This window comes from Castor canadensis, chromosome 12 (assembly GCF_047511655.1).
Source record: "Castor canadensis chromosome 12, mCasCan1.hap1v2, whole genome shotgun sequence".
NCBI classification, from domain to species: Eukaryota; Metazoa; Chordata; class Mammalia; order Rodentia; family Castoridae; genus Castor; species Castor canadensis.
This window is the reverse complement of record NC_133397.1, coordinates 26,608,741-26,636,249: the sequence shown is the minus strand read 5'-3', so window position 1 is coordinate 26,636,249 and position 27,509 is coordinate 26,608,741. Positions and strand designations below refer to the sequence as shown.

The 27,509-nt window shown below is 45.3% G+C and overlaps 1 protein-coding gene across 3 annotated transcripts in view; it reads left to right on the top strand.

Annotated features, from left to right (window-relative positions):
* Xdh (xanthine dehydrogenase) overlaps window positions 1–27,509 on the top strand; it is a 59,279-nt gene that overhangs the window by 21,544 nt on the left and 10,226 nt on the right. For all 3 annotated transcript variants that reach the window (XM_020187219.2, XM_074049451.1, XM_074049450.1), the window contains 23 exons: window positions 213–299; window positions 1,388–1,529; window positions 3,128–3,220; window positions 3,795–3,946; window positions 5,127–5,220; window positions 6,510–6,619; window positions 8,646–8,830; window positions 10,558–10,732; window positions 12,070–12,153; window positions 13,395–13,564; window positions 15,691–15,814; window positions 17,359–17,478; window positions 18,273–18,369; window positions 19,052–19,176; window positions 19,916–20,049; window positions 20,481–20,568; window positions 21,716–21,802; window positions 23,921–24,112; window positions 24,314–24,459; window positions 25,350–25,431; window positions 25,969–26,064; window positions 26,656–26,784; window positions 27,417–27,491. In XM_020187219.2, the coding sequence (XP_020042808.1) occupies window positions 213–299; window positions 1,388–1,529; window positions 3,128–3,220; window positions 3,795–3,946; window positions 5,127–5,220; window positions 6,510–6,619; window positions 8,646–8,830; window positions 10,558–10,732; window positions 12,070–12,153; window positions 13,395–13,564; window positions 15,691–15,814; window positions 17,359–17,478; window positions 18,273–18,369; window positions 19,052–19,176; window positions 19,916–20,049; window positions 20,481–20,568; window positions 21,716–21,802; window positions 23,921–24,112; window positions 24,314–24,459; window positions 25,350–25,431; window positions 25,969–26,064; window positions 26,656–26,784; window positions 27,417–27,491 (2,787 nt within the window). The remainder of the gene's footprint in view (window positions 1–212; window positions 300–1,387; window positions 1,530–3,127; window positions 3,221–3,794; window positions 3,947–5,126; window positions 5,221–6,509; window positions 6,620–8,645; window positions 8,831–10,557; window positions 10,733–12,069; window positions 12,154–13,394; window positions 13,565–15,690; window positions 15,815–17,358; window positions 17,479–18,272; window positions 18,370–19,051; window positions 19,177–19,915; window positions 20,050–20,480; window positions 20,569–21,715; window positions 21,803–23,920; window positions 24,113–24,313; window positions 24,460–25,349; window positions 25,432–25,968; window positions 26,065–26,655; window positions 26,785–27,416; window positions 27,492–27,509) is intronic.

Here is a 27,509-nt window from a genome sequence, read left to right as displayed (position 1 = left end):
AGAGTTGGTGAAGCTTAGATGATGAGGGTGCTGAAGGCTCTCATTAGCCCTGGATCCTCCAACAGGACCTCTTATTCCTGCCTCCCAGGAGCTGCCTGCCCTCCTCCACCAGCCTGCCAGTGGCAGCACTCACCTGGAGAAAGGGCTGGAGCAATCCTCCTGGGCATCTGAAAGGAGAGGCTATACCACTTACTTGTTCTCTTTCCCTGCAGATCACTCTCTCACCATCTTTGTTTAAGCCAGAGGACTTCACACCTCTGGATCCCACCCAGGAACCCATCTTCCCCCCAGAGCTGCTGGTAGGTAATGACAGGGAGAGTCCAGCCAAGCCTCTTTTCCAAGAGGTACTGATACCTATTTTACTTTCTTACCACAGAACTGTATGTCTTCTTGTCCTTTAGATCCTCTTCCTTTTTCTGACACCCTCTGGCTCATGCTTCCACAGTACGCTATACTTCTTATATGTGTCATACTTTCAATTCATTGTCTATGTTCCTCGCTAAATCATAAGCCCCACAAGGAAAGGGACTGGAAATAGCAGGTGCTCTACAACTATTTGTTGACTTCCTGGATATTTAATGTGTAAGCCTACAAGTCACCTATTTTCCTCTCTCTAAGCAGTCTATTTATTTAAAACAAGCAAACAAAGGTTAAAGGACATGGTCCATGGCTAACAGTTCCATCTTAAGGACATTTCCTTACATCCACATCCTCACCTTCACTCCAGCATTTATAGCAAGGAAAAGAATCCAGTCCCTCTCCGGGTTTCCCAGATGCACATTTCTTGAGGGTGCAGGCACATGAAAATTTCCTTATAGATTCAGCAGGGAGATGCAGCTTTTAGCTGGCTCCAGGCTTATCTTTCTCCAGATTGTGAAACCTTGCAAACACCATCAGTTTGATTTTTGGGACTTTCTTTCCCCACCCAGTGTCACCTCTCTTTTGCATTTCCTTCTGACACCCATCCTCCAAACCTCTGTCCCTTCTCCCACCTTGTCCATTATACCTCCTGGGGACAAGTGTGGGAACTGCAGAGAATCTGAGTCTTCAGCCAGTCAGTTTGGGCCCCTCATGGTGTGAGGTTAAGCAGGTTGCATAACCGCCATGACGTTCAGGTTGCTCCTGTATCTAAAATGAAGCTTAGAATGTTTCCTTCCCCGAGGTCTGCCCAAGATGAGGTGGGCTGCTGTGCCTCCACACCTCCTCAGAGATCCTGCATGCGTGTGGTTCCCCTCGCTTCTCCCTAGCATGTCCAGACCTCTCTTCTGAATACAGTATTAGACTGGTCAGTAGAGGAGCTGACTCCATTGCAGACTGAAAGCAATTTATCAGGGGAGTGGGGTAGGAAGAGGAGACAGTGCCAACCACAGAGTCTGTCCTTTCCCAGAGACTGAAAGACACTCCTCAGAAGCAGCTGCGGTTTGAAGGGGAGCGTGTGACCTGGATCCAGGCCTCAACTCTGCAGGAGCTGCTGGACCTCAAAGCTCAGCACCCCGATGCCAAGCTGGTGGTGGGGAACACCGAGATTGGTAAGGTCTTGGGACGTTTATGTTGCCTGGGACGGTGCCATCAGTTGCAGCTTGGAATCCAGAATAGTTAATACGCCAGGGAGGCTCAAGACATGCAACTCTCAGTCCTGGTGCTCTGTGTGACAGGGAAAGATGGCAGAGAGGGAGGGCCCAGGTCCCTGCTACCCTCCATCCACTTCTAACCCAGAGTTGGCTTTGCTGGGTCCCAAGCCTAGTGAGGATCCAAGGAGAGGATCATGGCACAGTGGAGGTTTATCTTAGAGGACCTCTGGTTTGGGGAGGGCATGCCACACTCTTAAGTAGTCAAGTATAACTCACGGGAGCCTTCCAACTCTGGTTCCTGAAGGAGCCTGACAACTGGGTTCTGGTTAGAGGAAGGCCTGGCTTGGTAGCACTAACCTTGCCCTCAGAAAGAGTACAGTGGCTGTGCAGAGTCCCCAGCTGCGGTTTTGTGACACTCTGGTTGGGGGGGGCAAGGCTGTGAAATGTGCCTCAGTGGTCCTCATGGCTGTGGCTCAACAGGACTTATTGCTGTTTGGTGCTCTCTTTACTATAGAGCCAAGACCCTAGGGTGCAGGGGTAGCATGATATAAGGTGGCTGGAAAAATTTTGGGAGATCTTTGACATGGACATGGTCCTCGCCATGAGTCAGAAGATGCCTGGATTCCAAGGGAAAGGAACTCCCAAAGGTTTTACAAATTGTACCTGCACCTGCTTCACTCCTCCTCCTTACACACCCATCTCACCTGAATTCCTCACAGCCAGGGCAGGGTGTTGGGCGAAGGAGGGCACAGAGAAAACTCAATGCCTTTCTCAGCAACTCTCACGTAAGCTGGACTCCTCAAAGCAGGGGCCACCTGTCAGAAGTCCTAAAGCAGAAACTGGTGGGGTGTAACCTTTCCTGTCTGTGGCCCTACTGATGCATTGGTAGAGGTGCTGCACCAACCTGGACTAAGGAACAGAGGTGCCACTATTTAACAGAGGTCTTTAACTTTACTAGCCAGAAGGAGAGAAGCCGACACAAACCTGTGGCCGTGCAAAGCCAGGCGCCTTGAAGAACTCAGGCAGATATTGGGCACTGGAAGGTGGATTGGAGTTCTATCTCTCATTTTCCTTTTATTTCAGACTTTCATGTTTTTATTACTGTTATACCCAAACACACACAGTATCTCAAGTACTGAAATGGGCCTGTTCTTAACTGTGCAATTTGGGCAAAAAACTTGACCTCTCTGTGCTTTACGTTTTCTATATGCAGAAAACCACAGTACATAATAGGGTTGTTGAGAGTTGAACTTAAATGAGTTGAAATAGATAAAGCGCTTAGAAGAATTTCTGCCATACCCTAACACCCTTTGTTAATGTTGTACACACAAACACTATAATGAATTCCAGTGGATTTGAATTTGGATAGGGTGTTTTTTGAGAGGGAGAGAAAGACACAGGATTAGGGTTGCCTTAATTCCCAACCTTGCTTGCTGTGTCTCTTAATCCTGAGGACCACCCCCCCACCCAGAGCATGTGATATGGAGATGTCTCCCATCCTGTGTGTGATGTGTGATAACTGAGATCTGTAATGCCAGGCTTCTCCTTTCTCTAAGGCATTGAGATGAAGTTTAAGAACATGCTGTTTCCTTTGATTGTCTGCCCAGCCTGGATCCCTGAGCTGAATTCGGTGGAGCATGGGCCTGAGGGTAAGGGGTTCTCCTGAGCCCACAGCCGGCTGTGACACTGGGTCAGGTCAGGGGAGAGGGAGGTGCTGGGAAGCCTGTCCTTTGGCTTTGGCTGTCATCTGTTTCCCGTGGAGCCAGCCTGGCACAAGGAAGAGGGAGGGTGAGGGAAGGTGGCAGCTTTCATTGCCTTTCCTTCACCTGGCATTCATGATCAGGTGCCAGCAGGCAAGAAGACACTGTGAGATTTGCATTAGTGTCTTTAGTCCTGACTACACTCATGGGGGCTGAGCTGGACAGACGAGGAACTTTTTTAAGAAAATGCCAGGACTTTGCCCCAGAGATTTTGATTTGATTGAGTTAAGAACCACTGGTTCAGAGAGAAGAATACCTGTTACAGAATCCAAAGGCCTGGCCTTGTGTTCTCTTTTATTAGCTGTGTGACATTGGTTACATTGTTAACCTCTCTGGGCCCTAACTTCCTAATTCCTATAAAAAGTCAGCCCTGGTTCAGCCTTGCTTGGGTTTCACAGAGGCTGCATATGAAAGCTTCCTCAGAGCTATAGAAGGGTGGCTGTTATTCTGCACGTGTTCCCAGGTATCACCTTTGGAGCCGCTTGCACCCTGAGTTCTGTGGAAAAGGTCCTGGTTGATGCAGTTGCTCAGCTTCCCATCCATAAGACAGAGGTGTTCAGAGGAGTCCTGGAGCAGCTGCGCTGGTTTGCTGGCAATCAGGTCAAGTCTGTGGCGGTGAGTCCCTGGTCAAAGCCAGGCTGATCACAGGATAGGTGGGGGCCTCTCATCAGAAGGCAGGGGGGTCAGCTGTGGGTTCCCTCTTGCTTCAGCCCAGTGAGCCCAAACTTCAGTGCTCAGAATTGACTGAAGTACTAATTAAAATGCAAATTCCTGGGCCCCACCCACAGGTTCTGACTCAGTGAATCCAGGGTGGAGCCCAGGGGTCAAGTTTTTAACAAGTCCCCAGGTGCTCCTGAAGAAGGGGTATCTGAGAAACAGTCTTTGCCCTTAAAGTTGGAGAGATGCAGCTTCCTGCCTCCGTCTCCCTGAACTTGACTGAGGCTATCAGCAAGTGAATGAGAGCTGTATTATAGAGAAGCCAAACTTGAGGCGACTCCTTTCAGAGTGGCAGAGAACCAGGGACAAAGCCCCTTAGGGAGGAGGGAGACGTTCACCTGTCGACAGTTAAGTCAGCCTTCCAACTAGCCCTGAAATTCCCAGTCTGCAAATACTGGAGTTCGCATACACTGGGCCATTTGGGGTTTACAATAGTGAGATATCCCTTCTGTTCTATTTTTTCTATTTTTAAAAATTAAGCAGAAAAGAACAATATAGCCACTCCCCTCCCCTTCCCTTCGCCCACACACCTGCCACTTTTGTTGGCAGATGAGGAAGCACAAAAGCTCCACCCAATTCCCAGTTCTGCTAAATCTACTTCTAGGAAGGATTTTATTCACATTGCCTTCTGTTTTTCCTCCTCATTTCCAGTAATGAGAAACTGCTGATTCTTCTTCCACTGTTCTTGCCAAGTTGCCCAGAAGTTCAGATGGAAAGAGAGCAAAATGTTCATCCTTAAGTTTTCCTTGATCTTTGTTTTTTATTTCATTTTATGAACTGCCTACAGCTTTTGTGATAGCCACCTCATTCAAAGGTTGAATGAGGGTAATCAATTTGAAAGAGCTTACCTCTGTTACTGACTTGGATGTCAGAGATGGGACCCTATCCCAAGTATTCTGATTCCGGTTTTGCATATTTTCCTGAAGAGCTATGTTCTGGCTATGCTGCTCTGTGTCTTTCTATAGGGGATGAGGGTCCTTGGGTGTCCCCTGCAGCAGCTGTCACACCCTGCCCTGTATGCAGGAGCAGCTGCATGAATGAGTCCTGCTTAGGCTCTCATTCTCTCTGCTTGTCCTAGTCCATTGGAGGGAACATCATCACTGCCAGCCCCATCTCCGACCTCAACCCTGTGTTCATGGCCAGTGGAGCCAGGCTGACTCTCGTGTCCAGAGGTGAGCCTCCTAAAGCAGAGTTCTAGAAAGACAACGGTGTAGAAGAAAAGTCCCATCAGATAGGTCATTTTCCAGAGAACCAGAAAAGTTCAGTGGCTCCGTTCTCTTGAAGTTTGGATTCATGGAAGCTGCAGGGGATACACCCAGGTTGGGGACTGGGATAGCCGAGCCTTTTCCTTATAGAGGATTCACAGCAGGACTTGTTACCTGGATGTCTCATCTGGGGGTGGACGGGGTCCAGAACGTATCTTCTCATCACAGTGAATGATGGTTTATGAGGAATCTGTGAGCCATTGTTAAACACAGTCATGACTGAAAATTAAATTATGTAAACATACAATGAAATAAAATATTTTCAGAACAAAGGTAGGAAATGCTCAAAATTCATCACTCCTATTTTACTTCATTTGACTGTTGTCTATGCTCTTGAAGCTACTTTTACCTACTGTACCTTCAGTGGTGTGCTCCTGTGCCTCTCTGGCTCGTTGGAGGGTCCCCAGGACCACCCTCAGGTCTAAGGATTTGCTAAGAGGATTTGGCATATAGTTATGACTATGACTTCTTTCAGCGGAAGGATACAAAGAAAAATCAGCAAAGGGAGAATGCTCCTGTCTCCATACAGGCACAAGCTTCCAGAACCCTCTCCCAGGGGACTCATAAGACAGGCTTAATTTCCCCAGCAGTGAGTTTGTGACAACACACGTATTGTCTATCGGGAAGTATGTCAGATAAAGACTTGGTACTCAGGGATTTAGGCAGTGCTGCCTGGCATGTTCCAGAAATTCAGATTCCCAGAAAGCAAGCAGATGTTCAGCATAAGCCGTGTTGTTTGTACCAATAGTTTACACAGTGGGCCACTCTTACTATGAAATGGTGGGAACCCTTCTGAAATCCAAGTTCCCAGATGCTGGCCTACTGCCATCTTGTAAGCAGTCAGGGCTTACAAGCATCTTATAGCAGTCAGGGCTGCCATATAACTTTTTGTTGTCCCCATGCTAACTTCACATTCAGTGATGGCAACATTGGTTGTTTGGAATTGGCTGTAGGTGGAGTATGTGCACCACAGACTGGCAAATGCTACGTATCAGGGCTGGTTGTTACAACCAGCTCCAGAAAGCTGACATTCAGCAGCGCTCACTACTTAAGGATTTCACATGGAGGATTTGGCTCCAATGTGCCAGCTGCTCCATCTGATTGCAGAAAAGAACCAGTTCCACTGGTGGACTGTCCTTGTTGTCTATGTGAACCCAGCCTTTCCACATGGTCTTCTTTATTCTGTCTCTACATAGGCACCAGGAGAACTGTTCAGATGGACCACACCTTCTTCCCTGGCTACAGAAGGACCCTGCTCAGTCCAGAGGAGATACTACTGTCCATTGAGATCCCCTACAGCAGGGAGGTGAGATGGCAGGAGTTGGTACAGGTTTTGGCCAAATTAAGTCCATTGCTGAGTTCCAGATAAGCAGCCCAAAGTCTGCCTTGGGACCATCTTTGACATTGATTGTTTCTCTCTGAACTTTGTCTTTGATGAACCAACCCTATCCTCTCTGGACAATGAGAAGTTGTAGGGTAGACGTGTACAGGTGCCCAAGTCCTGCATTATGAAGCAGACAGCTAGACATGGGATCCTGAGAGCATCATCTCACCACTTGAGCTGCAGTAGACACAATGTACCTGCTGTGCAGGTCATTGTGAAGACTGAGAATGCAGAACTCCTCGGGCTCCTGGCAGATGTCTGGAAGCCAGTTAGAATCATGAGCTTGTAGCTAAAAACACAGTCCTGAGAACATGTCCAGCCACAGGGTATTCCTGCTCCGTGTCATGTAGGCCCCACATGGTGAGTGAAGAAGCAGCCCACGAGTCAGATTCTTACATGCAGACATGGCCTTGATGGGGTGCTGGCTCACAGACCTTGCTCCGGGCTGGCATGGTGGGTTTTTGCTTCAAGAACAGCTATTCTGGCCTGTTCAGGCGGATCTAGGGGCCTCTCACTGTCTTGTACTTCTTCTCTGGGACTTGGGGTGGCTTAATCTGATATGGTTCTCTCTGCTGTCAGCACCCACCAACTCAGGACAGGTCCACAATGGGCCTTTCAGAAAAGGCCTCTGGGAGAAGCTGGGGAAGCAGCTATGGAGGAGAGTGAAAGTTCACCCAGCTAATGCTTTAGCAAATATGTGAGGCGTGTTTGCCTTTGCTGGTTTTGACCTCCTTAATGAGAATACTAATTCAATTATAGCGATTATGTCCCTGAGGTGGCTTCTTAATGATTTTCCAACTTGTCTTTTAGAGCATTTTGAGCAGTGATTCTCAGGGTTTTGAATCTCACAGATCACTAATTTTTTTTAAAAAAAATTATGAGTAGGGAAAGGGGGAAGAAACAGGCTTAGTACATTCAGTTTTTATTTTGTCATGTACGGTCATTAACAATAACCATCAATTCTTAAAAGAAACGAGGTTTTAATGCCCTGAATTAGAAAACTTTCTCCAGAAAGGATGCCTATCACTCTGATGATGACAGTTGGTGGCATCAAGTGAAAATGTCACAAGGACAGGCACATTCCTGGAAGTGAGCACCTGGACCCTCTGCTCCAAAGCCAAGTTCAACCCTGGGCTCAGTGTCCCAGGGTCATGTTGTCACTCAGAAGTCTGAACTGGCTTAGTCATCAGGAGTGGCTCCATGTCTCCATCAGAGCAAAGACCTTTAATGTTAACGGGAATGTGTGGGGTCAGGGTGTGTGCAAACCTCAGGGACCACCTGACACAAGGGTCAGGATCTGATGGTTCTTCCCTGGAACGTGGCTCACACTGTCCTCTCCCCAGAGACAGACACAGGCTTGGCCCCAGGGGAAATGCTTGCTTAAGCATAAAGGCAGCACTGACTCACAGTGGGACACTGACTCTCAGGAAACAGGATTTCTCCAAGTCACCTAGGCACAGATGGGAGGACAAGTTAGGTGCCACCCCGGAAAGCCTCAAGTGAGGTGGCTTCACACAGTGTGTGATATCTCCCTGTCCTACTGGAGAGGCCACCAGGCCAAGTGAGGTTTCAATGCAGGTTTTGGAGAGATCGGGCTGCTCTGATACTGGGTGCCAGAGTGGGTATCTGGGGGCCTTCATGGAGGTACCCTTCCTTCTCCCAGCTGCTTGCTCAGTGGAAAACATCTGGCCCCTGACTCAGTTTTCCTGAGGGGAGAAAATCCTGACCCTTTCCAGCTTCTGGGAATGTGATCTGGAACTCCTACAAATGTAGTCAGTTATATCTTGTCTTTGATTCTTAGACCAGATCTCTGCTGATTTGCGAGGGTGTCATCGTCTCACCTCACCTCACCTCTGCTCTCCTGACCTCACAGACTTGTGTTTCAGGCTGGCCATTTGCAGTCTTTGCAAACAAGGTGAAGGACAGGCATCTACCTGTTCTGTTTCAGGGTGAATTTTTCTCAGCATTCAAGCAGGCGTCTCGGAGAGAAGATGATATTGCGAAGGTGACCAGTGGCATGAAAGTCCTGTTCAAGCCAGGGACCACAGAGGTAAAGGAGCTGGCCCTCTGCTATGGAGGAATGGCTAACAGAACCATCTCAACCCTCAAGACTACCACGAAGCAGCTGTCCAAGTAAGAGATAACACGAAATGGAACTGCAGCTCCTGCCATGACCGTGACGTCAAGAGTACTACCACTGTGCTCCTTCTCTTATTAATACTGCCCATTGCTGCTGCTGTTACTAATGCCACTAATGTGTCATGCACACGGTAATGACATTTGGGTCAACAACAGTCCTCATATATGATGACAGTGGTCCCATAAGTTTACAATAGAGTGGAAAAATTCCCATTACCTACTATCTTTACTTTACCTTCTCTATACTCACATACGTGTAGATGCACCAATACTTACCACTGTGTTACAGTTGTCCGCAGTACACGCTTTGTAGGCGAGGATCGATGGGCTCCTAGAAGAAGCTGACACAGCCTGAAGAGTAGGCTATGCCTTCTAGCTTCTCCACAGGGAAGAAAGCCCCCTCCTCCGACATGACACATTTCTCAGAACATTTCTCCATCACCAAGTGACACATGGCTGCATTATTACTGCTTTCTAGTTCCATCATCATTGTTACTGCTGCTACTTTTAACACTATCGTTACTGCTGTTACTATCAGTTCAGATGCAGCGGGAGCAGATGTTGCTCTTTCTGCTGCTTCTCCCATTACAATCACTACTAAATGCTACTAGCATTGTTCCTGTTGCTATTACTACTATCATTATTGCTATTACTGCTGTTTTTCCTTCTGATGTCCTTGTGACTATTCCTACCACTTCTAACATCACTATGACTACCGCTACTGTACGTAGTGTTACCGTTGTGGCTGTCTTATTATTACTATGCTCTCTACTACTTCTTTTGCTACTGTTACCACTGACACTTGCAGTATTTATACTAATAGCACTACTACTGCTATTACTGTCACGACTGCTCTTTCTGCCACCGTCACTATCGCTGTGAGAGTGACTGCAGTTATTATTACTAGTAGCAGTGTCACTGCTGCTGATTTTGTTATTGCGGCTTTCTGAAATCGCTGCTGGTATTATTGCTGCTGCTACTGCTGGTAGTAGTGTTATTACCTCTGCTAATTCTGCTGTGAATAGTAATATTGCCACTATTGTCACCCTGCCAATACTATCACTTCTTCTACTATTATCACTGCGTCAACTTCTACTGCTATCATTGCTGTCGCTGTCATTGCCATTACTTTTACTATTAGTGGTATTGCCACTGCCAGTGCTGTTGCCACTGCCACTGTTACTGCTGCTAGTCGCACCACTATTACCATGACCAGATATGGCAGCAGTTGTGCCAAGCACATCACTGGCATTACATAATCCTTACAATAACCACACAGAAGAGATAAAGCTTACCTTGAACTTTGGCTCCTTGGCTCCAGTACTCAGCAGAGGAATAACACGAGTCAAGTTACTTAATCTCCCTGTGCCTCAGTTTCCTCATTGATGAAATGGATATGAGGATCCCCCCCCTACTGTGGATTTAAATTAAATTAGAAGTGATGACCCACAGAAAGCATTGGACTTTTCTTAGCATTATTGTAAGGACTTGATAGAGCTGACTATTATTATTCTTGTGATTTTTAAAACTTGCATGTATTTTAAAGATGACATTGAGGCCCACAAGGGTTAAGTAACTTGTATGAAGCGATGTAGCTCTAAGAATCTGAGCCACTTCTGAAAGGAGGCTTTCATGAGCCAGAGGTCTTGGGTGCTGTGATTCAATGCAACATGATAGAGGTGGGTGGGAGGTAGCACACAACATGCCCTGCTTTCTGGAAGGTTCTGGAATGAGGAGCTGCTGCAGGACGTGTGTGCAGGCCTGGCAGAGGAGCTGACCCTGGCCCCCGATGCCCCCGGGGGCATGGTGGAGTTTCGGCGCACCCTCACCCTCAGCTTCTTCTTCAAGTTCTACCTGATGGTGCTTCAGAAGCTGGGCAAAGAGCACCCTGATGATGTGAGTGTGGAGCAGACTGACGTGCAGAGTCTTTGTAGAGTGATGTTTGGGAATTAGGGAGGCTGGTCTGGGTGGTGCACCAGGGATGCAGCTCAGGAACCATGGAGATGGGAGGCAAGCAGCTGACTTGGAATCAGGGACATGGGCTCTTGTCCTGCCTGTGTCATCAGTCATCCAGAAGTTGAGTAGTTATGACTCTGTGTCCCAGATGTGGTTTCTGCAAAAGGGCAGGTGGACCAGAAGGACCTTCTGGAAGCAGAATTGATGCGGTGGTAGTTTTGAGGTGCAGAAGGAGGGCAGAGAATGTAAAGCAGGTAGAGAGGGATGAGAAAGTAAGATGCAAAGTGGATGTATGAGAACGTGCGCTCAGTAGACAGCTGGACTCAACTCCCAAGATGTCTCCACTAACAAGCATTTCTTATTTATTTTGCACCATGTTAACCTTGGTGTGTGTGGGAGTGGGGGTGGGAGTGGGCAGCCTAGTGTGATAGAGAAGAAGTCAACAAAGGCCAGCTGGTGTGACAACTAAGGAGAGGGAGTATAGAAGGAGCACAGAGGAGAGAAAGCTGTACAGATGCAGACACAGCACAGCTAACTCCCTCTTTAAAACATTAATAGTACTTCTTTTTTTTATTATAGACATGTAGGGACTTTTAGAAAACTTACAAAATACAGAATTGTATAAAGAAAAACTAAAATTGCCCCTACTCTCAGATCTCAAAGTCATGGTTAAGATTTTGGTTTGTTCCTGTGCTCTTTTCCTTACACTTGTTTGTCCATCTGTCTGTCACGATGTTTGTCTGCCCCATCTCTCCCTGTTTCTACCTGTCTTGCCACCCGTCTATCAACGTAGCTATCATTTTGCTATCTTTAATCAGGACATTTCATTTTCTAAGCAGATTTGGGATCATGCTGCATACTGAGTCCTAGATCCTGCTTGGTTTAGTTGAGATTATCTTGTGAACATTTTCCATGTAATTTAATGTTTCCCACAGGATTGAGGAGGACAAGGAAAACGTTTCCAGGAAAGCTAGGGGAGAAGGATATTCCCAACAGAGAAAGCAGTGCACATAAATGCAGGAAGGAGGGAAAGTTTGGTGTGTTGAAGAAAGTGCAAGCCATTCAGTGTACAGACAGGATCAGGGTGGGTGCAGATGAAGCTGAGGTGGTCATTAAGTGTGGCCTCTCAGAGCCCACTTTGGATACTGAGATACATCCATCCAGCAGCTAAAAGTGAGGGGATGAGGGATACTTACCACCTTTATTACTTGGGACACCAGCGCAGTGATCAATGGTGCAGCATAGTCATGACCACCTCTGCTGTCTCACCTCTACAGAAGTGTGGCAGACTGGATCCCACCTTCACCAGTGCCACTCTGCTCTTTCAGAAAGACCCTCCAGCCAACGTCCAGCTCTTCCAAGTGAGTACATACAGTGTGTGCTGGTATCAGGGCTTCTGCAAGCCACTTCTGATGATTAATGGTTGACCCATGGTGAATGACTAACTTGACTTGTATGTAGATATACAAAGCTCCTTATGCTTGTACATAAACATCCAGGGAAGAAAGTGGGAATCATATTGATGTCAAAGTGGCTATTTCTCCTTCATTGGCCTAAATTTCTCTCTTAGGATTAGGCTCTTTTCTGAACCTGTTCCTTAAAGGGAAAACATGTTTCCATTTCATCTTTTCTGGCCTCTCTGTGGGGCTAATGTACAAATCCAGAAGTCTTCTTGAGTGCGTACACACATACCACACACACAAATAATTCTCTCAACTGAAACTTTTTGAGAAGTACACAGTAAAGGGTCAGCAAAATTTTCCTGTAAACATTTGGGTTTTGTGGGCTAAACGGTCATTATTACAGCTTCTTATTTCTGTCATTGCTGCACAAAAGCAGATATAGGAATGTGCTATGTTCCAGTAACTTTATTTACAAAACCAAGCCGTGGCCCAAATTTAACCCAAAGGCTACCATTTGCTGACCTCTGAGCTATGATGTAGAGAATGTGAACTCTGGGATATGATTGCCTGGCTTTGAATTCAAGTTCTTCCATTTCATAACAAATTTCTTACTGGGCACCTCTTGGGCAAGTTAATTAGCTCTACCTGCGCATGTGGATGATAATGGTACCCGTTTCACAGGATGCTTGAGGATTGACTGTGCCAATAAAATGGGTGAATTTTGTAAGGCCAAGAGTGCTGGCACATACAGGTAGGAGGATCTTAGACCCTGAGCTCAGTATACCAAAAAAAAAAAAAAAAAACATTGTTTAGATAGTTTCTAGAATACAGTAAGTATTCAATAAATATTAGATATCTTATGAATTTGAAAAACAAAAATAGGACTTTATTAAAAAATTAATACATCTTAAACATTTTGAAAAATATAGAAATGTATAAAGAGCAAAATCAAAACCATCCAAAATCCTACTTCCAAGAGAGAATCGTATTTTGTTTTCTTCAATTTCCTTATGCATACATTGTCCTGCACATGTGATATTTATAGTAGATTTTTTCATACAGAATTAGAATCATTATATACACATACAGAATGTTTTATGTCTTGCTTTTACACTTTACTGTGAGCATTCTTTACTTTTCATTAAGATTATTCAGAAGTACGTTTTAATGGTTGCATTTGACTGGTGACCATGTTACAGGAAGTACCCAAGGATCAGCCTGAGGAAGACATGGTGGGCCGGCCCCTTCCCCACCTGGCAGCGGACATGCAGGCCTCTGGGGAGGCTGTGTACTGTGATGACATCCCTCGCTATGACAATGAGCTGTCTCTCCGGCTGGTCACCAGCACTAGGGCCCATGCCAAGATCACGTGAGTGCAGCTTCTCTGAGGTGCCAGTGCTGTTCCAGGGAGAGGTACTGGAGTCATCTGGAGATACACAGATAACAAGGTTCCTCCAGGACTTCCCAGCCTGGAGAGGAAGATAGACAATTCTTTCAAACCACTGTCTCAGGAGGAGTAGGAAGTTAGAGCTCTGTGATGTCTGCAGATCTGCTCGTGGGAGAGTGAGGGGGCTGCCATCAGAGAGGCAGGTAGGGGCAGATCAGAAAAGCCTGGGAATGCTAAGCAGGGAGGTTACACCTGGCCTGAAAAGCCATGGGAGCTGCCGACAGGCTCTTAACAGGGCCAGGATAGGTTTGCATTTTGGATATTGGGCTAAACTTAAGTGCATCATTTTCAGAGACTTTTAGTTAGCACTAAAGCAGAGCTGGAAGTGAATACCTGCTCCAGGGCTTGGCCATTGAGACCTACGCCTTTACTTGGAAGTTCTTAGTTTTCCCTGTAATAGGGCATTTGTGAGGACTAGAGATCTGTCCATGCTATACCTACAGAGATAGTCATTTGAATGTGTTTGTTGAACATCAAGAACCTAAACATCAAGAGTTGTCACTTTAATAATTATGATGATGATAATATATAACACACATATGGTGCTTAGTTATTTGCCACCACCTCCTTTCAAGCATTTTCCACATAGCAACTTATCTATTCCTCTCAACAACCCTAGAGGCAGGTCCTATTATTATCCCTCTGTCGCAGCCCAGGAAAGTAAGGCACAAGCATCAGAAGTTACTTGCCCAAGGCCATAAGGTTGATAAGTGGTGGAGTCTGAAGTCAAGTAGCATTTGCCTCTGGATGTTCAAACCAGAGATTGTGAACATCAACACCTGGTGACAGTAGACACAGAGTCCACAGTGGAGTACAACAGTCAGGAAAACCCTCCCTTGGCCTCTGCCATTCCATAGCTAATCAGGTCTCCTTCTCAATGTTTTTTTTTCCACTGCTGCTCCAAGCCTGGAGGCAAGCTCTAAGAATGGTGAGCCAGACACACATAAAATCTAACAAATACTGAAACTTTTCCAGGCCTATGATACAAAGGTTTATTTCAGTTGATATGGTGTCCAGCTATAGACTGAATTTTTTTGCTTTTGTCCCTGCCTTCAGCCCATGTTGACAGTATCATGACTTATACTGTATATACTCCAACAACCTCTACCAAGCAGTGTGAGTGGATGTAGGAGGATGGTGGATGGGCAGTTGTGGCTTTTATGGCCTGCTCACACTTTGAAGTATGCATGCTAAGGCAGAAGCTGAGCCAACTCTGGCATCCTCATGAGCTAATCTCAGCTCTAATTCTAGCTACATTGCTTTCTTGCTGAGTGACTTTGGATAAGCTACCCAACTCCCTTGAGCTCAAGTTTCTGCACATGTAGAATGGAGATAATGATAATTACTTTCAGGGTCACTTGTGAGGATGAAGTGTTGGGAAGATGGTTTCTTCAGGGCAATTTCCAGACCTTTGGCTGAGATGTGCCTGCCCTGTACTCTCCACAGGGCAGGGCCTCCATGGGAAATAGAGGGGAGCAGGGCTCAGTGCATGATTACGAGAGGTTATAATGAGTAACCGCTCCAGGCACTCTTCCTATGAGGTTTGGATTACCTAGTTATGTCTTGGACGCCCTGCTAGCTAGGATAGCACTATTAATGTGGGAGGAGAAATTCACTGTGTGCAAATGTTTAGGGCCATTGGATCAGTGACACAGCAAAGGCCTTTGTGCTGATTCTACGTGGCTGTTCACTGGTGAGGTGAATTTTAGCCAGAGCTCTCTAGAGTAAATGCTGCTCACCAAGATGTGGCTCCTTTGTGCCTGGAGACCTGACAACATACAGTGTAAAATCCATGTACGTAAGGGCCGTCTTATTCATTTTATATCCCCAGTGGTGTTTGCCACAATGACACACATGGTAGGCATTTACTCAACATTTGCAGAAAGAATAGAACACTATTAGGATCTTTTAGAACAGAGGATAGAAGAGAGAGGAATTTAAGGTGGGGGGAGGCTCATTACAATGAGGACAGTTGGTTATCCAACCCTCCTGATGGGTCTCCTGCTTCAGTGTGCTGACCTGGTCCCTCCCATGGCTCATTCTTATAGGTCCATAGACATTTCAGAAGCTAAGAAGGTGCCAGGGTTCGTTTGCTTCCTCTCGGCAGCAGATATTCCTGGAAGTAACAAAACTGGACTTTATAATGATGAAACAGTCTTTGCAGAGGATAAGGTAAATGGATTTGTTATATGAAATAAATTGAATGAGCATTGAAGTTTTAATTTGATTGCTCTAAGTCCCTAATCTCAAAAGATGATTAATTTGTATATATCATGGCCATTGTGCAATGGCCAGGATTCAGGACAAACTATAAAGGAATAGAATATGTTACTTGTTTATTTAATTGACGACTGCTGTTTGTATAAAGTAGGATAATTCCATACCAAAATGGCAGTAAAATAAGGCTGGTGATTGCATCTGAATTAACAGTTGGGTTCCTAATGTGTAATATTAAGTTCCTTTATTAAAAGAAAATGAGAATACATTAAACTAACTGGAAAAGAGAGGATATAATACCACTACTAATGTGTACTCATAACCTATTTAATATAAAACTTCATCTATTGATTTAAATTATATGATATTCTGCAACAACAGTTTTCAAGCTGTGAGATAGTTGCTATAAAAATCCTTATATTTTAATCATAGCAGAGTTCCCAGATGGTCATTTTTAAATTTCCACACGTTGTTGCTAATTAGATGTGAGTAGGTGTTCTGAGGGGTAAGTTCACGTTATAGTGAAGTATAGGTGACGGAAAGAACAAGAAGCTACAAATATGGAAAACAAGGAATGTATAAGGAAAGACTTTAGTAGAAAAACAGTTTCCAAACTTCAAGAGCTCCCAGGAGTATTGCGAGTATTTTAGTGAGTGACAGTGAGCTAGATACTGTGTTAGCCAACCAAGTCAATAACTTATTTGGGTTAAGAGATAATTATCAGAGACTTTCATGTTTAAGTATTGCTTCCTATTGTTAGAAACCTTGTATCCCAAAGTAATATAAATTTTTGGTTTATATTTTGGGGATGTTTGATTAATGTTATCCCCAAAGGAGATTCATTAAGTTTTTATGGAACTGGATTATTAAAAGAATCACCATTCTATAAGTTGAAAAGATTTATGGGTCAAGTCTAAGACCCAGCACTTTTGAGCTACACAAATCTAGGTTTTGGGCATCTAGATGAAGTATAAGACATGATTGTGGCCTTCGAGGAGCTTATGGTATAAATCTGGGAAACATGAGAGTGGTGTGGTGACAAGATACTAAAGTTGAGAGTCAAGGCCAAGATTTAGTCATGATCTAATAATCAGCCAATTAGGACCTTGCCTCTTGGGTCTCCATCTCTTCATATGAAGACCAAGGGTATTACATATTGGTACTGTATCTCCCATTCTGTCCATGTAAAACCAATCTCCACTTTCTCAGTAGGCCACCAGAACCAAAATACCAGAATTATCCATTAAGATGAAACCTGTTTTTACCCTGATAACAGTGATCTCTATGTCCTATTCCTGTCTTACTGCTTCTAAATACTCATGAAGAGGCACGTAATCTCAGTTAGTAAGAAAAAGCAATGGAAAGGCCCCAAGGTATTCCTAAAATGTGCTCAGACTACAAGGGCAAGGACTTCCTTTGCCTTTTTGAACAATCCATAAAGAGTTTGCTTCACTGGGTGTTTTCAGTTATATTCTTTGACAGTCTGCCTCTGCTCCTAGGTTACTTGTATTGGGCACATCATTGGTGCTGTGGTCACTGACACCCCAGAACATGCACAGAGAGCTGCTCAAGGAGTGAGAATTACCTATGAAGACCTTCCAGCCATCATCACAATTGAGGTAACAGAGAGTGGGCCAGCAGTGTGGAGGAGTGAGCTCTGTCCCTGCAGGCACAGTTAGAGGATCCTCCAGAGAAAGTTGGGGCAGCAGGTGGGATTTTGATCTACAGATAGTTCCCAATTACCCTGGTTTTACTTAAATGATTTTTTTGATTTTTCAACTTTACAATGGTGCAAAAACATTCTCAGCCACTATTCTGCTTTTCACATTCAGTGGGATATTCAGTAAAGTTACACAAGATATATGCCACTTTATTTTAAAGCAGGATTTCTGTTATTGGGATAGGCTAATGTAAGTGTTCTGTGTATATTTAAGGTAGGCTAGGCTGAACTGTGATGTTCAGTAGGTTAGGTATAATAAATGCTTTTTTGACTTATGTATTTCCAACTTATTCTAGATTTATCAGGATGCAACTCCACCATAAGTAAGGAGCAGCTGCAAGTGGGTTTTAGAATCCTTTATTCCGGGTTTTTTTTTTCCCCATTCATAATCTTAGGTTCAGCCCACCAACAGCCAAACTGAACTTCTCTTTCCCCAAATTTCATCTCAGTTGGTTCCTTCTGGGAATCTCTACTTTTCCTAAAGACCTGGGGTTATCTAACTACAACTGAGGAAATGGGGGACAAGATTTCCTGGGCTGCAGTAGAGCTTGCTTTGAGTCTAAGTTTGAAGCTCAGAGATACCCATGAATGAGAAGAGAGAGAAAATAATTCAGAGAGCTCCCCTTTCCCCAGTCAGAAACCATCTTCTTTCCCTAAAAACCATATCACCAAAAACTTCTTTTTGATTCTCAGGATGCTATAAAGAACAACTCCTTTTATGGATCTGAGATGAAGATCGAGAAAGGAGACCTCAAAAAGGGATTTTCTGAAGCAGATAATGTTGTTTCAGGTACACCTGTATCATGTGGCAGTAGTGATGCGTGGTCCTGGTTTGCAATTAAATTCAAGAGCTATTCATGGAGCCCTGGGCCAGGGAAGTGATTGCCAAACACTTGCCAATGGAAGATCCCTCTGATGTCTGTAACAAAACAGTACAGTTGGCTAGGACAGAGCCTCTCTCATTATAATCTCTACTCTCTTGTCTCTTGGCTGGGAATAACTAAGTGATCCTAGAGAGATTATCTGTAGTGTTTTCTGGTTTGGAATTCTGTCTAGGAACAATGGCAGCCACAGATGTGACCAGCTTTGGGTCTGCCAGACTTCTCAGCACACAGACTCCTCTCCCTCCCTAGCTGCCTGAAGGTGCTCCTTACCTGTCCTCTGTAGCTCTCTCCTCTTCCTGTCTTCTGGGTCCTCTTTCTGCTCTGTCTCCAACTGTGAAATTAGGCTCACAGCTCTAAGCCCAGGACAACAATTGTTTTAGAAATCCCTAATTTTCATTAACTGAACTCTGTACCTTGTGTACCTCAGTGTCATTCTAGTTTCTTTACTGGGGGGGGATATAACATTTCCAGATGGCTATGACTTTGACCTTTTCGCACCCCAGCTGGGGAGCTCAGAGGTCACCTGTGTGTAGGTGGTTCTTATGTGGGTGTCGTGGGTTTATCATGGGCCTCTCATTGCTTTCCCAGGAGAGTTGTACATTGGTGGCCAGGAGCACTTTTACCTAGAGACTAATTGCACCATCGCTGTCCCAAAAGGGGAGGCGGGGGAGATGGAGCTCTTTGTAGGTACACAGAACACCATGAAGACCCAGGTATGTAACCTAAGGTCAGTGGAGGCTCTGGGGTGGTGACCAGGGAGCCCCTAACAGGCCAGTTGAGCAGGGTAGAAATGGGGAGATGGAGATCTGGGTTGGTTGTGAAAGAGACTTAAGTATAGTGGTCCTGTAGCCAAATCCTGTCACTGAACTTGTTATATAACCATTTCCTGCCTTGGTTTCCTCATTTGAAAAATGGAACCTGATAGGGTTATTGCATCAATTAGATGAGTTTTAATACTTGAACTAGAGCCTGGTAAGTCCTGGCTCCTATCATTCTAGTGCTGTATGGCTCTGGTCAAGGCAGATCCTGCCTCAGTTCCTCATCTTTAAAATGAAGGTGTTGGGCTGAGTGATAGCTTCAGGGATCACTAACTTAGCTGCTGCTGCACGAATATTTTCTACTGCCTAGAAAATATTGCTTTGATTTAGAGCAGCAGGTCTTACCCTCTTGACCTACCAGCCTCTGGCCAGACCCAATGACTTTGTCTCTGAACATATGCTGTGATCGCTCCCTTCTGGTTACAACAAGGTGTGGATAGCATGAGTTCAGTGTGCAGTGACCAATGAGTGACTGGACCCCAGCCCTCTCCAGTCCTGGATGGGGAGGGAATTTTCACTCTAGGAATTCCAGAATTTACAGCAGAAATTAGACCCATGCATGTCAAGCAGGCTGGGATCAGGCCTGGAATGAGTCCAGAGGATGCATCAGTGTGTTTTCTTCCCTCCCCCTTAGAGCTTTGTTGCAAAAATGTTGGGCATTCCAGCAAACCGTGTTGTAGTCCGAGTGAAGAGAATGGGAGGAGGCTTTGGAGGAAAGGAGACACGGAGCACTGTGGTGTCCACAGCAGTAGCCTTGGCTGCATACAAGTGAGTTGCCAAGCCTGCTTTTCCCAGCAGGCACTGGGAAGAGGAGTAAGGCCACCTTTGCCTTTGCTTTCTGGATTTCCCCCTGCTGGAAGTAGTTTCACACTGTTTTGAATTCTCATAAACCTCTTTTTAGAACCCTTGGGCAAAAGGACAAGGAACATTGATCTGTTTCTTTATGTTTGATCTATATGTCCACTCTTATCTCCCCTCCCTGGCTGCAAGCTCTCTGAGGGCAAGGACTGGCCTCATGTCCTAATGTTCCCTATCTTGTGTATCATAGTGCAGTATCAAAGCAGTCCTGTATAGGTCTGCTCAGGGTGCCAAGCAGAAAAGAAAGGATTCCCTACTGTTTGTATCCCTGAAACTCACATGGCTGTGCTTGCTGAAGGCTCAAGGGTTTCTAACCGCCTTGATCCCCCCGCCCCCCTCAGGACAGGCCGACCTGTACGCTGCATGCTGGACCGTGATGAGGATATGCTGATAACTGGTGGCAGACATCCCTTCCTGGCCAGATTCAAGGTTGTTGATAGGGGGTGTGTCAGGGTGGGAGGAGCCCTTTTATTGGACCCTGGGAACAAAGGTCTAGGAACTCTGGACTTCACTCTTACTTTTTACATGACTGTCCATAGAAATTCAAGAAGAAATGGTTTCATGATAAACTCAAATCAGTCACGAGCAACTAGAAACGTGTTGGAGGAGCTGGCAAGCCACCTCCCAAGAGAAGCTCAGAGTCTTCTGTGAATCTGCCATGGTATAAATCTGATCTTTGGCCAGTCAGGCTAAAAGACATTTTTCAATAGACCTAAGCTAATCCCATCACACAGGGCACCTGATGTCAACGTGTTGGTAAGCTTGAAGAATGATTGCTTCTCAGGGTCCTAGATAGGCACAAGTTGTTAGGATAAGCCTGGTCTGCCCAGGACATGGTCAGGAGCTACCCAAACTTCTCTCTGGAGCAGTCCTTTTGCTGGGCTTCTATGGAGGACCAGTTCCTGTTCTGACCAACACATCTTTTCACTCTATGAATCAGTATAGACTTATAGGGCTCAGCATACCTCTGAACCTAGGAGTCCTCTCCATGAGCTGGCATTGAACAACTCTGTTTTAACCTCTTCTGACTTTGATCATGATTTAATTCCTGGGAAGGAATTGCATTTCTCTTATTCTTAAATTCTTGTGATCTGAAGAAAGCAGCTTGATCTTTTAGGATCTCCCTTTCCATACTTATACAATGGCCTGTAAAGGGTTTTTAATGGTTAAATAAGGTCAGAGAAAACACACACAGGCTAACTATTATTATCTGCTGCTCAAAAGTTTCTAGGGGAATCTCCAGTATCTGTTCTGATTTTGTGTTCCCAGCCCTCTCAACCCTCCCTAGTGTGACCAACTTCCTCTTTTCTCTCTTCTCCTTCCCTTGGGAGCTGGAGGGCAGGTAGAAGGATTGTGGAGTGTGGGTCAGTGTGTCAGGGTCAAGGAGCCAAAGGCACAGCACTGAGCAGGCTTAGTTTAGTTCCTGTCCACCTGTTATAACCTGGTGATCTCTCAAGGGCACTTTTTTTTTTCATAGTGGGATATCTTGACCTTTCTGTGGTAATGGGGATGAGGAGATCAGAGACAGGCAGAGGAAGGGCACTGTTGAGAGATTACTCTCTCTTTTTTTAATCAGGTTGGCTTCATGAAGACAGGGAAGATTGTGGCTTTGGAGGTGGATCACTTCAGCAATGCAGGGAACACCCAGGATCTCTCTCAGGGTGTAAGTAGGACCCTCCCCTGTGTGGGGGGTGTGTGTATGGGGGATGACTGGGAGGTCAAACACGTGCCCCACAGCCTGTTGGCCAAACTGATTCTTGCCTGTTGTTGGCCCCTACCTTCAGATTCTCATCCCTGGTTGTTCTCTAAAGCACAAGGATGATCATATCACTCCTCTGATTAGAAACCCATCCTTCCTGTCCAAGATATTTCCCCAAGCCAGCAAAGTTGGTTGCAAAGCTTTGTGAATAGTGAGATGACAGTGTGTATGTATATGCATGTATGTAAAGATATGTAATATTACTTCATATGTAGTTAAAATAAAAACTTAAGACAAATTTAGCAGAGTTTGAGCAGAGGATAGTTTATGAGTCAGGCAACTCTCAGAGGACCAGAGAGCTCCAGCATGGACAGGTGGCATTTGTGGAATGAAAACAGATGTGAACTAGAGAAGTGGCTTGATTGGTTATAGCTTGACATTTGCCTCATTTGAACATGCATGGTCTGATTGGTTGACTGCCTATGATTGGGTGGCTGTTGAGTTTGACTGAGACTCAGCTATTTGTTACCAATGTCTATGTTAGACTTCCAGTTAGTTTATGAACTAAGTTAGGTTGCAGTTTGTTACCTAAAGACTCAAGTACAGAGGCATCCTCAGGCAAAATGTAGTTTAATTTACAGTGAGAATAAAGCATATTTTTAGAACTGAGGAAACTTTAAGTGATCTTAATAATAAGTAAAGTAAATGAAAAACTGAAGTCAGTGATTAACAAGTGCTATCTAGAAAGAGGGACTGGAGCCAGGTGTGGTGGCTCATGCCTGTAATCCTAGTTAGTTGGGAAGTTGTGATCAGGAGGATCACAATTCAAGGCCAGCCAGGGCAAATAGTTTGTGAGACCCCCATCTCCAAAAATAACCACAGTAAAGTGGACTGGAGGTGGGGCTCCAGTGATAGAACGCTTGTGAGCCCCTGAGTTCAATCTTCAATCCTACCCCCCTTAAAAAGAAAGAGGGTTGTAGCTCCAGTGGCAGAGCACTTGGGGGCTCTGAGTTTAACCTTCAATAACACACATAGACACACACAGACACACACAGACACACACACACACACACACACAAATAGCATGCACAAGAGAGAAGTAATCACAGTTTAACTGCATAGTTCAGCTGTAATATTAAACTGAATTTTGATCAATATTGATCAGATAAAAATTAAACTGTATTAGGAGATAGGCAGTTGGCATGCCTGTGGAGAGAAGGGATGAGGCAGGATGTAAATCCTCCTTTCTTATAGTGGGAAAATAATATAAAGCCTAAAACTGAAAAAGTCAAGACAGCAACATAAATACATTTAGAGATGTAACTGTTAAGAAGAAGCTATGAGAAGCCAGGTGCAGTGGCTCATGCTAGCAATCTTACATACTCAGGAGGCAGATATCAGAAAGATATAGGAGACCAGCCAGGGCAAAAAGTTTATGAGACTCCATCTCAACCAATAAAACCGGTTGTGGTGGCTTGCACCTGCCATTCCAACTATGGGCGAAATATAATTGGAGGACTGTCATCCAGCCTGGCCCAGGCAAAAACGCAGGACCTTATCTGAAAAATGACAAAAAAGCAAAAAGAATTGGGAATGTGGCTTAAGTGGAAGAGTGCCTGTCTTGCAAGCATGAGGCCCTGACTTCAAATCTCAGTACCACAAAAAAAGAAGTTACGAGAATTATAAGTGGCTGCTGCTGGAGAGTGGAAGGAAGGAATTGGGGAGGCCGATAGTCTGTGAGGCACGTGCTAGGCCTCCCAACATTACTTAGAGAGGTATTTGACTCTTCAAGCTATGCATAGTACAAGTTTACTGGAAATTTACGATGAATAACAAAAATCAACTATTTTTTAAAAAGAGGCAAGTGACCAGTTCCAACCAGAGGGCCTAGGAAGAGCTTCCCCCTAGAACAACTGGATGAGGCTCTTCATAGGTGGACAAAGTGCAGCTGAAGTAACTTGGGTCTGAAGAAGAGCAGTGGGCTGGAAGAGGCTGGACTGAGCATAGCCCTTGGAGTTCTTAGTTTGAGGATCTAATGAAATCAATACATCATTCTCTTCTGTTTTATTTCCTCTGCTTCAGATAATGGAACGAGCTCTATTCCACATGGACAATAGCTATAAAATTCCCAACATCCGGGGCACTGGGCGGATGTGCAAGACAAACCTGCCCTCTAACACAGCCTTCCGGGGCTTTGGGGGACCTCAGGGGATGCTCATTGCTGAGTACTGGATGAGTGAAGTTGCAGTGACCTGTGGGCTGCCCGCAGAGGAAGTAAGCTGGGAAGTTGGTGGCCTAAGTCAGAGTGGATTAGCATACTTTGGGGCAAGAGGGAATTTTTACCTTGGACATCTCCCATGGGGCCAGAGGATAAGCATGTGCCACTGAGGGGGCTGGAAGCTTAACTTGAGATTGCCTCCCACCCCCTCCAGTTTCTTGCCACCACAAGCCCTAAGAATCTCTCTCCTTGGGAAGGTGCGGAGGAAAAACATGTACAAAGAAGGGGACCTGACACACTTCAACCAGAAGCTCGAGGGGTTTACTTTGCCCAGGTGCTGGGATGAATGCCTAGCAAGCTCTCAATATTATGCTCGCAGGAGTGAGGTGGACAAGTTCAACAAGTAAGCACAGGGACTCGGGGGAGACCAATATTCTCTCTTGGGTTTCTCCTTTTCTATAGACTTCATACTAATCTTCAACTATGGAGCCAAAAATTTAATGGGCAATTTAGGAGATTGCTGAATTTGCCAACTCAGTGATAGCCACCCCTTTAAGATCTTGAAATGAGGCAGAGGCCCCACGTCTGCATTCAGCTTCAGAGTCTATCAGTTGTGGTTGGTTCATCTTTGCACTTTTGTGCCTTCTGGGAACACCATCTTATTGAGTGCACTGGTTGAGGACTAAGAGCACTGCAGTTGTGTGCCTGCCTCTGACAGTAATCTATAAATTTGACTTTGATGGTCAGTCCATCTCTCTGGAGTGGACCTCAGTTTCACCATCTGCAAAGTAGGGCTTATTATACTGGTTCTGTCTTCTTTACAGAGTTACTCAGATAAGCAAATGTACAACACAGAAAGGACATCAATATCTTCCTCCCTAAGTCAAGGACAGTCCATAATCATTAGGGAATGCTGACAAATGCAGATTCCACTCACAAATGAAGAGTGATATGTCTTTGAAGTCAGGACTCACAGGTGATCTCTATATCAGTTGCACTCCAGGAGCCAGAATCAAATTCCCACCTCTCATTTTTTTTGAAGGGAGGATACTGGGGTTTGAACTCAGGGCTTCATGCTTGCTATGTAGGTACTGTACAACTTGAGCCATGCCTCCAGTCCCCCATTTCTCATTCTTGTTTACACTATTGGAGCATAACTCAGGATGACAGTGACTACATGAGTGGCTCTAAGGATGTTCTGTCTGATTTGATACAAGTACATTGACAAAAATATATCCAATCAGACACCTCAATACATAGAGAAGACTCTAATGAATGTTCCTTTTTCTCCAGGGAGAATTGCTGGAAAAAGAGAGGACTATGCATAATCCCCACCAAGTTTGGAGCAAGCTTCACTGTTCCTTTTCTGAATCAGGTAATTGTTTTACATGATTGTCCATTTTCACTGGACTTGGGCCTCCAATCCTTGCCTCTCCCCACTCTGCTCCCTGTTTTCAGTGTTGCAAGGGAAATCCCTTTTCACTGGTAACAGAGCTCACCAGGGAGCTATTTGCTGTTGAAATGAATGTTGGACTTGCATATCCTCTTGGTCCAGTATTCACACATGAGTCTTGGTAATCTGAGGTCAGCTTCTCGTTCTTACCATTCCAGATTGCAGGACTGTACAAGCTATTTTGCCTTCCTCATGCTGTGTCTAGAGGGAGAATGAAGCTAAATGGCCTGCTTGTCTCTGAGGATGACAGACAGAGAGATATCAAAGCCTTTTCTTTGCCAACTACCAAAGGGCTATATGATTAAATCATGAGTTATACCATATAATTTTTGTTTGGGGATAGTATCTAAAATGTTGTTGGTGTTCTTCTTTTTTCTAGGCTCCATACCTTTGGTCTTAAGCCTTAGACTAAGTTAAGATTTGCCAAATTTTGTGTTTGGCATTCTTCTTTTTCCTTAGGGAGGAGCCCTGGTTCATGTGTACACAGATGGCTCTGTGCTGTTGACTCATGGGGGGACTGAGATGGGCCAAGGCCTTCACACCAAGATGGTCCAGGTGAGCAGTCTGGAGACTGTGGATGTGGTGTCTGTTGTGAGGGAAGATGCTGTGAGGAATTGAGCAGGGGGATGTGCCAGAAGCAGCAGCAGGCCTAGGATCTCATATTTCATGTGGCCTTCTCCCTTCTTAGCCTTGGTTTCCTCATCTGTGCAAAGGGTTTGGCCAGGTGATCTCTGAGTCACTTCCATTGTCAGCGTTAGGGCCCTGGGGCTCTGCGTGTAAGGTGGACGTGTGTGAAAAGGCAGCTGACTTTACACTATGAGACTCCTCATGAGGGAGCTAGGATAATGGAGCTGGATTAGAGTCAGCACATATGCTTGGCTTCTAAGGATTAGTCAGATTGGCCCCTCTAAAAAGCTAGCAGTTGTTTAAAAAGGCACTTTTGGTCACCATTGGTGACCAAAACATGTGATAAAAAGGCTGTTAAGAATTCAACCAGATGTGAGAATACCCCAGAATCAATTGGATTAGAATTTACTAAATTATTTTCTTGCCTTTAACAGTAAACCTAAACTCTGTCTTGGGAAGAAAGCAGCCAAGGCCCATGGTAACCTCTTCCTTAGAGGATGATGTTTTCTCTTTTCACAGGTGGCCAGCAGAGTTCTGAAAATCCCTACCTCCATGATTTACATCAGTGAGACAAGCACTAACACTGTGCCTAACGCCTCTCCCACAGCAGCCTCTGTCAGTGCTGACCTCAATGGTCAGGCTGTTTACGTAAGGAGCTGATGCAGCTGAGGGACATCTTGGGGACCGGGACCTGCAGAGGCTCGCCTGGGTGGGGCCAGAATGAATCCTTGAAGACCCTTTGGCTCTGCTATCTGGGAGGATGCTGTTCCACCAAACACCAAGCTCAAAGGGAATCACAACCAAAATCACTTCTATTTAAGCCAGGAGAGACAGGCACAGAACAGGAGGGAGGATGGAGGGAAAGCAGGAGCTTCTGGGAAGTCATACTTCCTGGTCACAAGATAATGGGCTAAAAGCAAAATGTGATTATGAGATCAGCCAGGTCAAAGTTTTGTTGTCTCCAACTTGGGAGATGTAATCAAACAAGGAGTTTGATGGGAGGAAGCACTTTCCTGGGGTCCCTCAAAAGTTTCCTCCTGTCATCCTAGGAACTGATTCAGGAAGTACTCTCCAGATAAGGACTAGTGGAAGCCCTTGGTTAGGGTCTTTTGGCTTCCACCCTGGGCTTCTGTCACCCCTGGGAAGTATCAGGGCTATCTGAGTGACACCCTTGAGCTGGCCTTGCCTAGACCTTGGATTTTACACATGGCCTGGAGTGTCACCTGGGCTGTGGAGTACAGAGGACTGACATGTCTGATGTGTGTATGGAATTTCTTTAGATGGCTTGTCAGACCATACTGGAGAGGCTGGAACCCTTCAAGAAAAAGAATCCCAGTGGCTCCTGGGAAGATTGGGTAAGTCTGAACTGATCC